This window comes from Lemur catta, chromosome 5 (genome assembly GCF_020740605.2).
Source record: "Lemur catta isolate mLemCat1 chromosome 5, mLemCat1.pri, whole genome shotgun sequence".
NCBI classification, from domain to species: Eukaryota; Metazoa; Chordata; class Mammalia; order Primates; family Lemuridae; genus Lemur; species Lemur catta.
The window spans coordinates 51,683,009-51,700,044 of NC_059132.1; the positions used below are offsets into that span (position 1 = coordinate 51,683,009).

General features: G+C 42.1%; 1 protein-coding gene across 1 annotated transcript in view; it reads left to right on the plus strand.

Annotated features, from left to right (window-relative positions):
* The first annotated feature begins 4,310 nt into the window (after positions 1 to 4,310).
* The window catches only part of NEDD9 (neural precursor cell expressed, developmentally down-regulated 9), a 44,922-nt gene continuing 32,196 nt past the window's right edge, over positions 4,311 to 17,036 (plus strand). Inside the window, exon 1 of the mRNA XM_045551768.1 lies at positions 4,311 to 4,485. Within this exon, the coding sequence (XP_045407724.1) occupies positions 4,474 to 4,485 (12 nt within the window). The 5' untranslated portion in view covers positions 4,311 to 4,473. The remainder of the gene's footprint in view (positions 4,486 to 17,036) is intronic.

Consider the following 17,036-nt stretch of genomic DNA (forward strand, 5'->3'; position numbering starts at 1 on the left):
CAGGTAAACACATGTTCTTTGAAATTACATTTATCTTCTTACTCATTATTCAGCAAGCATTTAAGCACCTATACGGTATAAGACTCAACAGGGGACACAGAGATGAACAAGATACCGCCCTGTCCCTCTGGAGGGAGCACACATCAGAGCTGGGGAAACGGACATCCACAAATCATCACAATACAACGTGGAAAAGCCCTTACAATAGGGCCGTGTTCAAGTACAATGGGGGCATAGTCAAGGGAGGGAGGAATTAGTTCTGAAAGGGCGAGGTGGGCAGGGTGGGGGTTGTTGACAAGGAGACACAAAAGGGTTAGTGTTGAAGCTGGGCTTGATAGCAGAAGGGTGAAGGGGGGGACACTCAGCAGAGGTCCCCGCCTGTGCAAGTGAGGACGGTCAGTGCAAGCCTGTCTCAGACCGGTGAGCTCCCCCCACCCCGGCCCTACTCTGAGTGGCTAGAGTCGGGGAGGGGGAAGGAGGTAGAGGGGAGTGAGGCCAGAAAAGGAGGGCAGGGCGGGCTCAGATGATAGTCCATGCCACAGTGTCCACAGTTTGCTTTTTAAGGCATTGAAATGTCACCAGAGGTTTTTAAACAGGGTGGTAATGTGATCGGCTCTGTACTCTAGGAATCAAACACTTAGTGAGGGATGTGTAGGGTAGATGAGAGCGGGGAGAAATTTCAGGCAGGGAAACTAAAATGAAACAAGAGACTCAGGGGGCCTGACCTAACACTGAGTATTGTTATGACTCAAGCTGGTGGCACCCCGTGCGAGTCACCCAACCTCTCTGAGCAGCAGCTCTGTCCTTACTGTAAGCAGCCGGACTAGGTGGTTTCTGAGGTTGCTTCCTGCCCTCGCATGCTCTGGTTCTCTGTGACTTTGTCCTTCACTCTTAGAGAGCAGCTACATGGGTTCCTTCCAAATCGTGAACAGAAGTATTTCTTCCCTCTAGCATCCTTTGGATTTTTGCTGTGTCTCTGCCAGCACCCAATGGCAGCTGGAAAATCCTTTGGATGGCATCCAGTGCCATTTCCCTGGCTCCTGCCTGCACCAGTGGACATCTGGGAAGACAGAGCCATTGGTAGATGAGCCAGGAGGTGGCAAGGCTGGCAGGCAGAGATGCCCACTGAAAAGAGTGCTGGTGAGTGCAGGTGTAGGGTCCGAGCTCCAGGATCCTGGCCCATTGCAGGAGGGTACCATGGGAATACTAGGACTGCTGCATAAACCAATTATATAGCCCAGTTTAAACATCATTTTTGCATTTGACATCTCAAGGAATAGATGGGGAAGCAAATTGTTTCCCTATTCATTTAGAGAACTTGTGTTTCCCCAAAGGGTTTTGAAGGAAACATATTAAGTGGCACTAATAAAGTACAATTATCTGCATTATTTAAACCACATTAAGGCCAGGGCGTGATATTTTAACTAGTAGCCCTGCTGTCTAAACAACGGGTGAAAACAAAAGGTGAAAACAGAAAGCAATAGATTATTCCCTGCTCAGAACACTCCAGTAGCTTCCCGTTACACCAGGAAAAACTCTGAGCTCCCTTCCACCTGGATCACTCATATTATTCAGATTTCAGCCTAAATATGACCTCCTGATAGGAGCTTCCCTGACCATTTTATCCGAAATAAGACACCCCCCACCCTGCCCTAGTCTGTTTTTCCTGCTTAGTTTCTTTTATAGCATTTATCATTGCAAATTGTATTTTACATTAATTTAATTATTTTTCTCAACTATCACTACTCTGTAAGCTCCGGTGAGGGCAGGAACTTTGTGTATCTGGGCTATTGCTCTATACTCCCCTAGAAATGTACCTAGCACATGCCAGGTGCTCTAGTGATATTTGTTAAATTAGAAATATTTGTTGAATGAAAAAGCTGCCCCATGAAAGGATGACACTCAGAAGAGGGGATTCCTCTACCTGTTTCTGAATGCCTACCACACTTATAATATCAACAGTCTAATATTAATAATAGTTATGGTTAATATAATAAATATTCATGCAATGTATAGAATATAACGATAATGTTATATAATATAGTAACAACATAATATATAGTAAATTTAATGTTAATGTTAACATAATAATGAACAGTAATAATATTCATAAGCAACCATTTTATTAATGTCTTACACTGTACCAAACACTATTAACTTCTATCCACATTATCTCATTTAATCCTCATTATAACTCTAGCAGGTAAGTATCATCATTTTCTCCATTCTATACTTAAGAACATCAAAATGAAGAGGTTAAGAAATCTGTTGAAGTTTCAACACAGGTTTCCCTGATGCTAACACCCTTGTACCTTTCTTTATGCAACTAACTATATACTGACCCAAACCATCTTGAAATGAGCTTCAGGTAGGATGTAAATGTCTTACTGTACAAGACAAAAACAGGAAAGCAAGAGGGTGATTTGGTGGGAATCAAGCTTTCTCGCTAGAGAATGAAATTACGAAAAGCCCTAGCACAGGCTTTGGGAAACTGTTTTAAAACATTAAAATAGGATGGGATAGCGTTCACTGACTTAAGCATATTCGTCAAACAAAACAGAAGGATTCAGCTTTACTGCTTAGGAAGCCAAAGGAATGTTATCTACATCTCTTGGAGGCCACAAGACTCATCTTACAGATGGAAAGGCCTTTGACTCATTGTCCTGCTTTATCCAGGCAGACAGCAAAAACAATTTCCTGCAAGCTAACGACTCTCCTGTAAGTCTGCAGCACTCTTTGGAAGATCCTTGCAATGCAATATGCTACATGCTTCATTTGTGGTCAGAAAGACCTTGCAAAATCACTCAGGCACATTTTTGCTCTAAGGCCAATTGAGGTAAAGCAAAGCCTAACAGAGACCGGAACAGGTGTGTCAACCTCATTGTGATGGCCCCGGGGTCATGTCCAGGGAATTGGTGCCACATTAAATGTGAACTAAACTGCAAACCCTGTATCTGGAAGTCACTTTTGTAGGACAGCTGCTCTTGTATTCCTTTTGCTTAGATCATAAAAGTAAAGTTTTAATCCATTGGGAATTTGAGGTGGAAAAAAAAATCAAACTGATTCTGATCCAACTTGGTCAGGAAAAAAAATAAGGGCTGATTTTTCCATCCAAGTCATGTAGTCTGGTTGGAGTGCACCCCACTCGGAGACAGCTATTGTCTGGATTCACCAAGTCTCAATCCTGAGGTCCAGGAAAAAGGAATTTTCCGCCTCACTGCTCTGTCCTTCGGAAGAGTTGCTGAAGGTGACTATTTCTATCTTCTCCTAGGTGATTCTCTTTCTCTGTAGAAATCATAAAGTGGACCCTCTATAGAAATCATGTTCTGTGCTTCACTGGAGAAAGACTGGTCTTTTTAACCAGGCTCATGAAACAGTGGGCATTTTTTTGTTCCCCAGATAATAAGTGTTGGTAGGTTAATGGGTCATCCTCACAGAGAGGTCAGAGGGAAAAAAAAGTGCAACGTTCAAAGCTGGAGCTAGAAAGGCCGGCTATCAAAGAACACAGAACTCAGTGGATGGTGATGATGTATCGGGCGTGCACTGGCCAGCCCCGTCTGAGAGGTCACATCTGACCTTTATCCTCAGCAAAGCCACTGAAGGTCGCTGAATACGTGTGACTGTCAACTCTGTGAGGCCCTGGTGAGAAGCTGTCCAGGGAAACCCTGGTGCCCGTGCTAGGGAGTTCCTTTTCACTGAGGGAGAATTGTATTCCAGCTCTTTGCAGACTGACATTGCAAAGTACTTTGAACATTGAAAAGAACAAAAAAAAAAAAAAGGCAAACAGCCACAAAAAAAAAAAAAAAAAAAAAAAGGGAGGGGATGACGGCGGGGGAAAGAGAAAGAGAGAGATATCAGCAGGGGTGGTTAGTAAAAAGGGGCCTGGAGACAGAAAACCTTTTGTTCCCCGAGTTCGTTTCATGTAGAGATTGTGAGGTGAATGGCTTTGAAAGAAATGGGTTTATGAAGGAGTTGCTAGGTCACAGGAAGCGCGACTGTCAGACTGCTTTGGGAATTCGGTTTCTTCAAAACTTAGGTTAATCTTAGAAGAATTTATCCCCTTTTCCTGGTCCGTCTCTCTCTTTTTTTTTTTTTTTTTGGTGGGGCGGGGCGGAGTAAAATTCGGGACAGTTCCCCACTTTCTCTTTTATTTTCCACCCTCTTGGATAATGTAAAAAGAAATGCTCGCATTACAAGTTCTTTGTCAGTTTTGCAGAGGGGTGGGCAGGGCCTGAGCAGTACCTTACGGCTCTGGCCAATGGCGGGGCGGCATGCAAATGAGGTCCCGTAGGCCTGCCTCCGGCAAAACAGCGAGCTCAGACGCTTGGCGAGGGCGCGCTGCGGCTGCGAGCCGGTTCTGCCCGGGACCCTGCTCACTTTCATCCAGCGCGGCACTCAATGGAGGGGCGGTCACCGCCGTGCTTAATGCTGTCCAACTAGTGTAGGAAAACAGCTCAATTCACCGCTGCCGAAATGAAGTATAAGGTAAGAGAGTGCCTTTTACAAAAGGCGTCGTTGGAAGCTGGGGGCTGTGCCTGTGTGTGTGTGTGTGTGTGTGTGCGCCTGTGTGTGTGTGTGTGTGTGTGTGTGTGTGTGTGTGTATGCATTATCTCCCACTGTGACAATTCCTCTGCACGGACCCCTTCTGACCCCGGGAGAGATCGGACATGGGTCTTGGTCACTGAGGTTGGCATGCAAGCAGGCGGAGACCCGGTCTTTGAGACCGGGCGGTTCACAGTACGCCGGAGTCCATCTGCTCTGAAAGTTGCCAGGGGAAAATGCCTTGGTGGGAGGTTAGACTCGGTGCCGGTTCACAGCAGCCACCGTAGATCGGAGGGTGTCTAACTTGAATGGCACCATGAATTAGCTCAAGTCTTGGTGGCTTCTCCAGGCCTGGCCTCCACTGCCCTGGGGAACCGTAATAAGAGAGGAATCAGAACAGTCGAGTCTTAGACTGGTTTTGAGGCACTGTTTTTCAGCTTTTGCTTTAAGCAGTTTGGTCTGGGAAGAAGTTTGCCAGTATGCACTTTTGGTGGGAGAAATTAAATGCCCAGATACTACCACACAGCTGATGATGGAAAATTTTGACATCCTTAGGTGATGTTGGATGTCATAATAAGTGAATATGAGTCATTTCTAATACACTTCATTTCACTAAAAGTGAAAACACTTTTATTGGAGTTTGAATGGGCTGAGAGTATGAAAGCTCAGGCCTGAAATCTTGGTCATAATACTCCAGCAGCATTATTTTCCAGTGCATTTTGCACCATTGTTTGTGTGTATTCTTCACAGAAGGATTATGATTTGCTCAGCATATCCGATTTCTTTTTAAATTCACCCCCATCTAAGGAGGCAAGCAGCTTTCAGGGGGCACAAAGAGTAGAGATATCAGATTGCAATGAAGTGGGCATGGATTTTTCTTGGACGATAAATAGACATGGATCTTAGTGCTACTATTTTATTTTATGCTGTTTTAAACAAAAGTGCTATTATTAAAAGGAATTTTGGCAAGGTTGCTACACTTTTAAACTGGCAATTTGTATTACCTGTCTGACCTTTAGGATTGCCCTAGCTGGAAACTGCTTTGCTTTCTTTCTGAATTATCTAGCTTCTGGCCCATCCTTTTTTGATTTAAGGTTATAAATACTTGGTCTAGCTGATAACCACTGGCTAACCTCAGTAATAAATTTTATTGCAAAAGCTCTAAATCTAAATGTCAAAGTCTTTATTGTAATGCATGAGTTACAGTTCTTGAAAAGGTTACACAGGTATCAGCTATCTTTGTACTATCAGTTTCTATTATCTGCATCGGTAGGGAAGATCAGAGGAAAGGATCATCCTGAAGACCATTAATATTTGACTTTGGGATGAAACCAGAAACAAATTTCTCTACTGGGTAGGAAAGTTCTTTTTTTTTTTTTCCTTTAAGTGGTTCACCCCATATTTCCACAGTTTCCTTATTTAGAACAGTGATAGGACTAGATATTACTCATCCTGGAGTGATTTTTCTTTTACTCCTACTCTCCCTGTTGTTGAACAAAAACTGGCTTGCAGAAAAAAGAGAAAGCATGTTCATACATATATTATTGGAAAGTATAAATGGCTGAAATTAACATTGAGTGCTGTAATCTAGAAAGTGATGAAAGTGACAAAGTCTAAAGTCACTTTTATTCAGTGACCTCATATTTAGCTTTACTCTTTATGGAAAGAAAATCTCACAACCACTGACAATGTTAATTGCAGTTGGCATTCATGGAGAAAACCTGGCTCTTTGCTGGGGCTTACCTGTGTTGAACACCCTGGCAAATGATGTAAATATATTATTTTTTTAGCTTGTGTGGACACCATCACCAGCAAAAACGTTGACTCTTCCAACTGAACAAATGACACATTGACACCCCATGGTGACTATAAAAATGAACCAATAGCTAAAGCAATCCACTTTCCTTTTTTTATAAAGTCTACTTTCTCTCTGGTTAATAACAGACAGCTTTATTTTGAGAGGAGTTTGTCATTTTAAGTAAAAGAAATAACTCAAAAGTAGTGGAGTTGATAACATTGAGACCGTGACAATACAAGATTGTCATATTTAACTCTACCAATAACCTGACAAGGTGGGTATTATTTTTATACTCATTTTCAAATGGCACAGAGAGGCTAAGTAATTTATCCAATGTCACACAGCTAGAATGTAGTGAGCTGGAATTAGAACTAAGATGATCTGGCGCCAGAACTCATGACTTTAACCACTATTAAAAGAAATACTTTGAAGTTCCTAACATATCCTTCTGACTAGTGTTTTCTTCTTCTACAAAATTCAAGACTTTTTCATCCAGAGTATTCCTGTGGGATAGAGTCTAATTTTTTTTAAGACAGTAAGTCTGCAAAGCAAAGTGAAATGCACATTTGGCAGTTATTTGTTTAATTTGAGCCACTTACATAGTAAAACCAGATAATCATTAGATTGTAAAATCCCAGAGACAGGAATTATCTCTAAAACACTATGTTGCTCTATATAATATAAATTTAGCACAGACTTACAAATGCTTATTGAGAGATTTCTAAATCAGGCCCTATAAGATTTTTTGTCGTTGTTAACCTGATTATCTGGTTTGGCTGCTTCAGGGAGCTTAACTACAGAACCATCAACCTCTACTCATTTTGCACTTAAATATACACAGCTCCAGGCCAGGCAGCAATGTATTTGCAATAATCATGAGAACGGTGGAATGTAAGCTACTACTTTGGGCAAACTTCTTTCGGTTGGCACATATCTAGTCTATCTTTATTTCATTGTATGTTTTTTATTTGTCCACGGAAAGGCTGCAGTCATTGTCATATGTACTTAATGTTCCATTTCTCTTAACAGGATTCAGTCTGTTTTTATGTAAATTATAGGGGCTTAATTTATTAAGAGTTTTCCACAAAATCCCATTTAATATACGGAGCGTGTTCTAAATGGAGGGCCGGAGGGGGTTGCCTCCATGGCTTTGGTTTGCTTGCCCAGTGAAGGCTCCTTCCTGAGGGTCTGGAGGTGGATGGGCGCTGCAGGAGGGTGCTGGGAGGGTGTCTACGCAGCTGTGTTTGAGCAGAAGCCCTGGACTCCGCCCCCTTTGCGCAGGCGGGCCCGAGGCCCCGCCCACCTCACACTCCGTCCTGGTAGGGCTTGGGCAGGCTGATGCCTGGCCTCCAACCACGGATTAGCTTTTGTGGCTTTGCCAAATTTCTGAACCCTTCCGTGCCTGCCTACATTGAAATTCCAAATTATTTATCTAGTCTACCATACAACAAATTCATTCTTAAAATTTTGAAGAAAAATTCCAGATGGAACTTACATTACAATTAAGAAAGCTACATTCTGAAATTCAGATTCTTGTGTTCTGGTTGAATGAGGTAGATCAGGGAAAGAAGGTGTGTACTATTAATATAAAAAAGCTAGCTTGAGAAAAAATGATAGAAGGACTCTGATTTAGTCAAAATGGTCATCTATAACCTATGGAATTTCCAGTTCTCTCCTTGCTTTGATATTTTGGTTTTAAATTATTTTTCTCTAAATGATTTTTTTGCAACCAATCCAAATTTGGGACTCCTGCCCCCCTCCCTTTTAAATCTTGTATGAGATCTATGAATTTAAAAGTACTAAAAGTTGGCTTTGAGAAATGCCAACTTGATTATTTATGAAATTTATGCATTTATGTATTTAGTAAACCCATTTGCAGAGCTAAATGACTTACCTACACAGAGATGAAAGTCTTTACAGAACTGAAGGTGTTCTGATAATACCAAAGTTAGCAAGTTGCTGGGTGTATAACATACCACGGATTCCTATAACATCCTTTCCTGGCTGGAATGCACATCAGTCCTGTTCTCAGAATTCAGAGGTTTCCTGTCTGCACACATACCTCCACCCAAGTCTTCTACCAAAACACCTCTGTACTTTTCAAGGCCCTTTGAAAATTCCCTTCCCTTTTTGCGCGTTTATGGCCTCATTGGTTCTCATTTTCTTATTCAGGGGTTCCTGATGCTTCTCTGATACCTGGCTTCTGCAGGGGTCACCTCCCCCACCCACATGGAGGTGACACTTTAATGCTCATCTGGTGCTCGCACCTTCCCCTCTCCTTGGACTCTGCTATGGGAAATCTTGGTCCCTTGTTGCCCCATTCATTTGGTCCTGTCTCTGTGCCTACGTGACTAGAATCATCAGTCACGCCCACTAGTAAAGTCTCCTCATCCATCCTCTCTATAAAACAATCAAAAGCCTAAACCTTTGTCTCCTGGACTGTCCTATAATCCCTAAAATAGGCTTTTATGTTGTTCACCTCTGCCCTACTCTGTTAGCACTACCTTACTTATTAACCCCTTTCAATCAAACCACTATCTAAATGATACCTGTAACTGGCCTACTGGGGCTGCCCAGTTGTAAGTAAACTCCGTTGAATGTGAGAAACCCACCTTTGTATTCCTTGAATAAAAAGCATGGTCTAGGATCTGTGAAACTTGAGCGGGCAGTGCCTTGTCTTTTATGCTCTTGTATTAGAGGCAAGATAGAGCGTGGGCTTTGGAGAAAGGCATTTCTGCTTCTTGTGGCTTAAAGCTCTGTAACCTTGGGCAAGTTAAGCTCTCTGAGACTCAGTTTTATCTGTAAAATAGGGATAATAACAACTGCCTCATACTATTGTTTGAAGGACTGAGCTAAGATGTGAGTAAAGTACTTACCATGGTATTTGGCATGTAGTAAGTAGACAATGGCCCCAGCTCTCCTGGAATAGTTGAGGCTCAATAGATGTTCAGAGGAGTTGAGACTTGGTGACAGGGTTATGTCAAAATCCCAGTTACTAGGTTAAGATGGTTGAGAATTAATGAATAATCCACAGGCCTGGATTGTATTATATTAGGACCCTAACAGCATATGGCCCCGCCTGCTAACATATTAATATATTAATGACTTGCTTTCTTTATTGTTATCAATAAGACTTTATTCCTGAAATTACAGGATCTTGCTCACAGTGGGTTCTCAATGTTGAATTATATAAAATATGTATGTAAATAGCCATTTAAGAGTCTTAAAGCTGTATGGTGTAGTGGAAAGATATGGGTTTTGTTTCAAATCCCACTTTTGTTCCTTTCTGATGGTATAATTTTACACAAGCTACTTTAAACCTCCATCTGCTCATTTATAAAATGGGAGTAATAATACCTGTCTTATCAGATAGTCACAAGGATATAATATATGACAATCATCAATTTCTAGCAAATACTGGGCATTTAATAAATGGCAGGTATTGTATGATGGTATAAGAGATATATATACACACAGATATGCAGATATATAGTATGGAAATCTTATATAGATAAAAGTTTAAGAGGAAACATTCACTAGAATTGTTTGCCCATAACAAAAAATATTAGTGAGGGAAAGAGAAAGTCTTCAATTTTAAAAACCAAAGGTAAAATTCAAGGAAGGTGTGTTGAGAGGAACACGAGAAGTTCAGGGTAAACTCTATCCCTTACCCTGTTGCAGTCAATTAAAGTGATGTAAATATAAAGTAAGAGGTCTTGGCTATCTATTTTTAGATCATTTTAGGGTTAGAAAGAAACCTAAACACATCGGTTTGAAATGCCAGCCACTAGGACTGAGGCACTACTGCGCAGGAACGTATAGACTTAATTCCAGGCCTCCTTGCCAAGACAAATGAAATAGGGCCATTGGGAGAAAGACTATATTTCCACTTAAAATGCCAGAGAATAGCTGACGGTTTCCTAGGCAATAGATGGTTGCAAAGAGTATGCGCATGAAAAGGGTCCAAAAAAAAAACCCTGTTTATACTTTGTCAACAACACCCCCCTCCATCTTATTTACTTTGAACATTCCAGTCATCTCTCTGCAGAAATTCCTACTGGCTAATGAGGATTCTGCACGCGGGGGAACATTGCAGCCTGGCTGCAAAAGCCCATCTTCCTGAAGAATCATCATTTTAAGATAAATGGCTTTGCCGATGACGTTTTCCACCTTCCACTGGAAAGGGTGAATCTTTTAGAAGGTAGTTTCAGTAAACACTGCGATCTAGGTGAATTTGAGGAAGATGGAACAGGCACTCTAGAAAACGTGAACAGTGGTGGTGGTGACAGCAATTCTTCATGGTTGAGGTGGGAGTGGAGGCAGCTCTCAGGGAGATAAGATTGCCAGTGGCATGTTTTCCAATACATGTGCCTGGGCCCCACCTTGAACTACTAAATCCCAGTTTATTCTTAAAAAAACAGCTAGTGCCTTTCTCCTCAACCACACCCCCCTCCACAATCATTAATGGTCCTTAAATGGTGTCTAAGTAGGTGGTTCGTGATCCTTATTCAAAGGCAGGGTACATTGTTTTGGAGGTGACATACTTCTTTCCAAATCTTCTTAGTGTTGCAAATTAGAATTTCTCCTGATATTTCTCATATGTCAAGGTAACAGCTATAAGATGTTACCAAAAATGTCCTTTATGTGAAATGTCGATGTTTATGCTCACCAGAAATAAAGATTGAGCAACCATGAATATGTAAAAGTTGCAAGCATTGCAAACAACAGAAATGTTTGATAGTTCCTTTTGGAATTAATTTTAATTCCTTTGTTTACTCTTGTGTATGTACGGGGTGGGGTGGGGGATTATCTGTATAACTCAGTAGAAAGTTTGCAGTAACCAGCTAGGCTCAGTAACTTATACCTGTAATCCTAGCACTTTGGGAGCAAGAGTCAGACCCCCTCTCTAAAAAAACTAGAAAAATTAGCTGGGCGTGGTGGTGTGTGCCTGTAGTCCCAGCTACTCAGGAGGCTGAGGCAGGAGGATCCTTTGCACCCAGGAGTTTGAGGTTGCAGTGAGCTATGATGACACCACTGCACTGGAGTGCAGTGACAGCTGGGGTGACAGAAACAACAAAAAAAGAAAGTTGCAGTAACCCAAACACATAGGGTTAAGATCTGAACCAGATCTCCTTTCCTCTTATTAAGGCATTATGTATTTACAAAGTATGATGTGTCATTAATATTTTTCCTAACTTTTTTGTTAGACAGAAACCCTATCCAATCTTTTGGTAATTATGAGCTAGCCTTAATCTCATTGATTTGTGGCAGTCAGTTTGTGACCCTTAACTTAGCACCTCACTCCCACAGGAGATGTGGCTAATTCGGGCCTCATCTCGGGGCTCTGCGCTCTACTGATTGAGAATGAGCTGGACTTCTCTGCCCCCCAACACCCTCACCTCCCAAAATAACCATAACAGATAAAGCCAGCATACAGAAAATGACAGTAAATTGGACTTCTAGACACTGCAGGTTTCTTGGAGTTCAGAGTGTTTAGTGTCAGGACATGTCAGTTATCTGTCGATGAATTTTTTTGTTGTTCTTGTCACTAGCCCTTGTGGTACGACTGAGAGTTTGGCAGGAAATGGGCTCATCAACCAGCGGTATTGCTGTCCTAGCACAACAGCACAGACACAGTAAGATGTTGACGCTTCTTTCCCTGCAGTGCTCCCCTGGGGTAGAACTTCAGTGTCATTCTCTGCTTCTCCAGCCCTCCCCACTCAGAGATCAGGGTCACGGGCTCACCCTCAAGTGGGGCTCAGGGATGCGGGCAGCCCGACAGCCTTCTTCCTCTTAGCAACCCCACTCACTGTGCAGCTGGGCTTCGAGACGTTCTCACCCAGGCCCAGAGGCCCTGGGATATCTCATTCCCTTACAGAGATCATCTTGTCAATCAGAAAACACATACACTGACTGAATGAAAGACTTTCAGCAGTACCTACCTTTTTTACTCCCAAATCCTAAATTGGGAGATCCTTAGCAAGAAACATACTTACATGACTATCCTTTGCTTTTGATTTAAAATACATATAATTTCTGTGAGTTTGTCTCCATGTTTTACAAACCAAAAAATGGGACATATGGTCTGACAATGGGAAGGATATTTGAAACTGGGGACTGTTTTGGAAAGTTCAGGAACACATGGCCACTCTATAGACCGTTGACAAGAGCCACTCCTGAGATCGATCGACTGTTAAAAGCATTAGCCCACCACCCTTATGTCCGCCTTTTGCAGGTTGGGGTTTTTGTAAACATTTACTTGTAAATAATAAGGTGCTCCTTTTTCTTTTTCCTTGCAGAAATGGGCATCTCTAGACATGAAGGCAAGCCCATTCTGAAATAGGGACTTGTTTGGAACACCTGAGAGTGTTAAGAGCGAGGGGGATTGGATTTCGATTGTTCTTGCTTGAGACCCAGCGGCAGCTCTATGCCTCCCGGCCTGCAGAATCTGCATCAAGCCTCCTGCCTCCCTTATTAAGATCTTAATTACAGACGCAGCTTAGTTCATCGCTGAAGGGAAAGAATTTCGTTTCTCTGAACTGTGTCTGTTTTTTGGTGTGGCAGGTGTAATCATGATGAGATCATTTCTGGTTTGTTTTTTCATTCCCGGAGGAAATTTTTTTTTTTTTTGAGGGGGAGGCATACAGTTCTTAAGACATAATTTCATGAGCTCATCATAGTGCGGTAATAACAACTGTGCTCTGATTTTGTAGAGACCCTTTCTTCTGAAGAAAGCCTGAGCGCTTCACATGTATAATTTCATGAGTCCTCATAATATTTTTATCAAGAAGAACATGTTTATCATCCCCATTTTGCAGGTGGGGAAACAGAGGCACAAAAAGCAGGGGTTTCATTGTCATTAGTCTTATAATAGACTCTTCCTAATTCAGTCCATTCCTCTGTCCAGGGGTTCTCAACTCAGCACTATTGACATTTAGGGCCAGGTAATTCTTCGGTGTGGGGGCTGTCCTGTGCATTGTAGGATGTTCAGCAGCGTCCCTGGCCTCTGCTTACTAGATGCCAGTAACACACACACACACACACACACACACATTGTGACAACCAAAAATGTCTCTAAACATAGCCAAATGTCTCCTGAAGGGACAAAAATCGCCCCCTGCTTGAGAACCACTGGTCTAATTTCTTCTACTTCTTTCTGCTTAAAAATAATTGCCTTACTGGTTTTATGTGATAGAATCACAAAAATACTCCCAGAGAACTGTTTGCCTTAATTTTATCATGTCTGATATTGAGCTTAAGGTAACAAGTCCTAACCAAAAAGTGACTTCCTCTATATGCCTAGCACCAATTTGTTCAAGTGAATACCACAAAATACTGAGAAGCGCAGGGTTTCACTCCGGTCAAATATAAAACCATCAAACCATCTCTAAGGACTTTAATTCTCCAAGGTCTTCCTCTGGCTTCTGTCTCTACAGATATACCTAGTCATGTAAAGGAACGTGCACTTAGAACTGGGCCTTTAAGAAAGCCATTTGATTCTCATAAACTGGTGTATAAAATGTACATGTAAGAGCTTGTCTCTCCACCTAGGCACTGAACAATTCCATTTTGAGGTTTTCTTCTGTTCCCTTTGCTCCTGCCACCTTTCCTCTGTCCCCTAGCTGAGAGCTGCAGCTTCAGAAGGTTTTCCTTGAGATCTGTCAGCAGCTGTAGTGCTGACAGCATATGACTGCACACACCTCTCAGCCAAGTGTGCGGATCTGTTTTTAAAAACTCTTTGAAGACCTCGCAAGTGAAGTAGATTTTTAGCAATCAGGTCAGATGACCCAGGTCAGATGACATCTAAAAGAGTTCCAGCGAAGTGGCATCCCAGTTACATCAACTGCCTGGCAGACAGATGAGGGTTGCCAGGATGTGTTTGCATCTGTATTGGGGGGTTTAGATGTAACCTTGGGCTGCACAGCTTGGTGCAGGAAGATAAGATAGATGGGAATGTGAAAATAGGAATGTCTTTTTCTTCTTTCAAATACTTTATTAGATGTTATAACTTGTGCCTTTTGACTTTTGAGAAATGATATCGTTTTTGGAAATATACTGTAATGTAGTGTGCTAGCGTCTTCTACTCCATTATAACTTAATTCTCATTTCTCTTCCCTGAGCACCTGGATGTTAGAGGATTTGTCTAGACAGGCAGATAGATATGATCCGGTGCCAACACTGTAATGTTGGCCGAAGTCCAGATGGTTGTTTTATTGTTAATAAAATCTATCTTTTGGGTGAGTGGGTGTCAGGCCTTCATCATTATATGGCGCCTGTCAGATTTATCCAGGGACAGAACCCTGAAAAGACTTTGTGCCTGCCCTGTGATTTTGATCCTTTGCCAACGTACTGTGCTGAAATCTATCAAAACCAGGCAACCCAGGACAAATGCTTATAAATTCCAAGGCTTACTAGCAACAGTGATAAATTCTAACGGGGAGAAGAGTCTCAGGAAGGGCATCCTGGTCTAGTAGGAAAAAATTCTAGATTAAGAGTGGAACCAGATGCTATCTCTGGCTTTGCTGCTAATTTAATATGAGACCCTCTGGGCTGTAAAATAAGGAGATTGGGTTAGAATGGTTCCTTCTTACTGTAAAATCCTACTGTAGTTAATTCTGGTCAAACTATGGGTGACTTCTAGTTCTAATACCTGTAGAAACCTAGGTGTTTTCCACTTTCTTTACGACCCTCAGGGATTGCTTCAGTAAATCTCTAAAACCACAGATGAGTAGAAGGAAAATTAAACTCTTAAAACCATGTATATTATTTATGATCATCAGAAGTCTGAGGAGAAGCTAATTTATTTTTCCTGAATACACTAAGGAAATCCATCTTCTACCACGGGCCAAGAAATAATAGAAGTTCCCTGTGAGTTGTACACACACATACCTATATGCACGCCTGCCTACCAACCCATTTGTAATTTTTTCTTACACAAAGCAAAGGATTTCCTCTAAGCTTTTGTTGTCTTCATGGTAAACAAACCCCAGCATATGAATGTTTCTGTCCTGCATGAACCTTAAATCAAAGGAGAATAGATGGCATTCATTCAAGTACAGGGGAGCAGAAGAGCCCAGCATTTGAGGAAACACTTTTTAATCTCACAGCTGTGCTGTCCATATCATGTTACCAAATCTGGTCAGATAAAAATTTCTTTCTGAGGTCCAGATATCCAAATTTGCAATGAGTATCTGATCTTTTCAAAAGCTCTCAAGAAGTAATGACACTTTAGTATATGAACAACCAAAATAATGGGGGCTTCCAAATAACCCTTCAACACATAGAAATAGGCCAGTGTGGAAGAGATGTTAAGATTCTCAAACCCAGAAAGGGCAGCCACACACAGCATGCTGCCCCACAAGGCATACAGGGAATCTTAATGGTGTCTCATGCCATGTCAAATAGTACCTTTGGGAGGCAAGTATCTGATGGCACATTTCTTAACCCTTCTTCCACTCAGAAATGCTCAGAAGAGAATGACATAGCTAAAGTTCACAAAGCTGGAAAAATCTAGAAACATTTGAGGACTTCGGGCTAAGTGATTGACATGAGATTCAGAGTGGGTCCAAGTTATTCATGTAGGCTTTGTGACCATCATAGGGGGTTAGAAAAAGAGCTTTCCAGAAAATAAAAATCTTTGGCTGAAATGCAATCTAGGTGCCAGAGGTGGAAAATGTTGAACACCCCTCACCAGTGTTTAAAAGTATTACTGGAATTAGTGGGACCTCGTGGGACCCAACTGTTGCCTTTCTGTGAGCTAGTTCTGATCACCTAAAGAAAAGTATGTCAGAACGCAATTGACAAATTACTGGGAAAAAACTGGGGTCATATCATATCATATCTTCTAATGCCTGTAACTTGAAAGCTTCATGTCTGCTACTTAACAATCTCCAGAGGATCCAACTCAAAACATTCAACGTTCCAGATCTTCAGATGCAAGAACCTAGGTGTAAACCAAGTATTCCAAGAATTGAAATCCAGACACTTGTAGATACCCACGTTTTCTGACTATGGCTGTTTGATTCTTTGGAGAAAGCCCGTATCTGCTCTGTCCCAAAGGTGATGGTGAGAGGGAGAGGAGAAACATAGTCGAAATGGTTTGCAGTCCTCAGGCAGAAGCCCTTTTTTGTCAGTATGCACAAAAGCACGTGAGCCTTTCTCTCTTCCCCAGTGTGCCCTGAGACTGACCTTGACGCTGTTCATCCCTCAGCCACTTCCTTTAGGACTGATTTCCTTGATGATGGCCATTTCCTCTAGTGTATCTGTTTCTCAGGGTCTGTGTTCTGTGTGCGTGTGCGTGTGCGGACACACAAGTCCACCGGAGTCCAGGGATGAAGTTTGGGGGGGGTGTCAGGTACAGGAAAGTTGTGTCATTGAGAAAGTGGCAGCCCTGAGGCGTTGGCAGGATCTCCCGCATGATAAACATAGAATGAAGTAAAAATACTAAGAGGAAGCCAGGCCATTGACGATGCTATCAGTCAGCGGGGTGACACACCAGCCATTGTGTCTCATTTCTCTTCGAAAAACAGCATGGACAGTCATGGAAATTACAAGTCACACCTCTCCGTATTTGGAAAAGCAGATAGTTTCCCTGATGGTAGGAGGAATAAACTTTCTTGATATTTTGATGGCAGTGGGGGAAAAACGGCAGGGAGGAGTTGGGGGTAGAGGGGTAGAAGTTGCCATGTGACCTTGA